This window comes from Monoraphidium neglectum (assembly GCF_000611645.1).
Source record: "Monoraphidium neglectum strain SAG 48.87 unplaced genomic scaffold scaffold06631, whole genome shotgun sequence".
NCBI classification, from domain to species: domain Eukaryota; kingdom Viridiplantae; phylum Chlorophyta; class Chlorophyceae; order Sphaeropleales; family Selenastraceae; genus Monoraphidium; species Monoraphidium neglectum.
The window spans coordinates 1,172-2,437 of record NW_014007015.1 but is presented as its reverse complement, the minus strand read 5'-3'; the positions used below and the strand labels follow the sequence as shown (position 1 = coordinate 2,437).

The 1,266-nt window shown below is 76.4% G+C and overlaps 1 protein-coding gene across 1 annotated transcript in view; it reads right to left on the bottom strand.

The window, feature by feature from the left end:
• Positions 1-1,092: 1,092 nt before the first annotated feature.
• Positions 1,093-1,266, bottom strand: part of MNEG_16651 (hypothetical protein) — a gene marked incomplete at both ends in the record, with an annotated part of 1,260 nt that continues 1,086 nt past the window's right edge. Inside the window, one exon of the mRNA XM_014034879.1 lies at positions 1,093-1,106. Coding sequence (XP_013890333.1) covers positions 1,093-1,106 — 14 coding nt within the window. The remainder of the gene's footprint in view (positions 1,107-1,266) is intronic.

The following is a 1,266-nucleotide window of genomic DNA, read 5'->3' as shown; positions in this document are numbered from 1 at the left end:
GTGGGGGAGAGGGGGTGGGCCGCAGGGGGCCTCGGCTGATGGGACGCTGGGGTCGATGGGGGCAACACACCACGGCCGGGAGCCGAAGGGCTGGGGGTAAACCACTCAAACGCAGATGAGAAGGGACGGCGCTACTACTGACGACGGTCGAACAAATGGGCGAAGGGGCGGGACGAAGGGCGGTGGCGGGCGCGCCCCGGCGCACCCGCGGGCGCCGCGGGTGCGGGGCCGGCCGCCGCGTTTGAGCGTCGGGTGGGGCGCCCTGTGGCGCCTGGCCCGCCCTCGAACGGCGGGAGCGTAGGGCGCGCACACGCACACACACAAGCGCGCGCAAGCACGCGCACACGCACGCGCGCGCAGCTGCGGCGCGCGGTCAACTCCTGTTCGTGTCGCTGTGACCCGTTTTGGCCGACGCGCGCCTCGCCGCCGCCGGCCCCCGGCCGTTTCAAGGGTTTTGACGGTTTTGGGTGCCGCCGCGCCCAACGCGCCGCCGCCCTGCCGCCGCCCCTCACACCCTCTAGGGCGACCCAGAGAGGGGGGAGACGCGGCGTGCGCGCGGCCGCGCGCGGCGCGAGAGCCTCGGGCGGCGCCAGGCAAGAGGGGGCGCCGCGGCGCGCGGCGCGCAGGCGTGCGCGTGCGCGCGCGGCGCGTGCTTGCCTGGGGTGCCCCGCGCGGACAGAGGTTTGCTGTCGATTTTGTTGTACAGGCTTTCGGACGGGAGGCCGCGCCCACGCCCCCGCCCTCGCCCACCCCAGCTGCCGCGGCGCACCGCCGCTGGCTGCGCGGGCGCGCGTGTGGTGCCGCCGGCGGCATGCACCCGCTCGTGCGTGTGGGGCGGGCTCGAGCGGGAGACGAGGCCGCGGGAGACGCTCTACAATGGACAATCGCTGTGACAGAGCCCTGGGACAATTGGGAGCGCGCATGCGCGCGCGCGACAGGGGCACGGCGCCGCGGCTCAATACCACTGCATACTCACGACACCAAAGGTTGGGCAAAACGCGCCCGCGTGGCTCAGGCAGGCGCACCCGCACTGCCGTGGCCGCGGTCGCAGGCGGCGAGCCGGCGGCGGGCGGGGTGGGGAGCAGGGGGCGGTCACGGCGCGCGCGCTGGGGGCGCCGCGGGCAAAGGGAAGTGGGGCCGTGGGCGCCTTGGCGCAGGGCCGCGGGCATGAGGGGATGCGCAGCAGAAAGGCCGCCTCTGCGGCGGCGCAGCGCGCGCGCGCGCCTTGGCGCGCGGCGGCCCCGCGGCGGGCCGCCGCGGCTACTC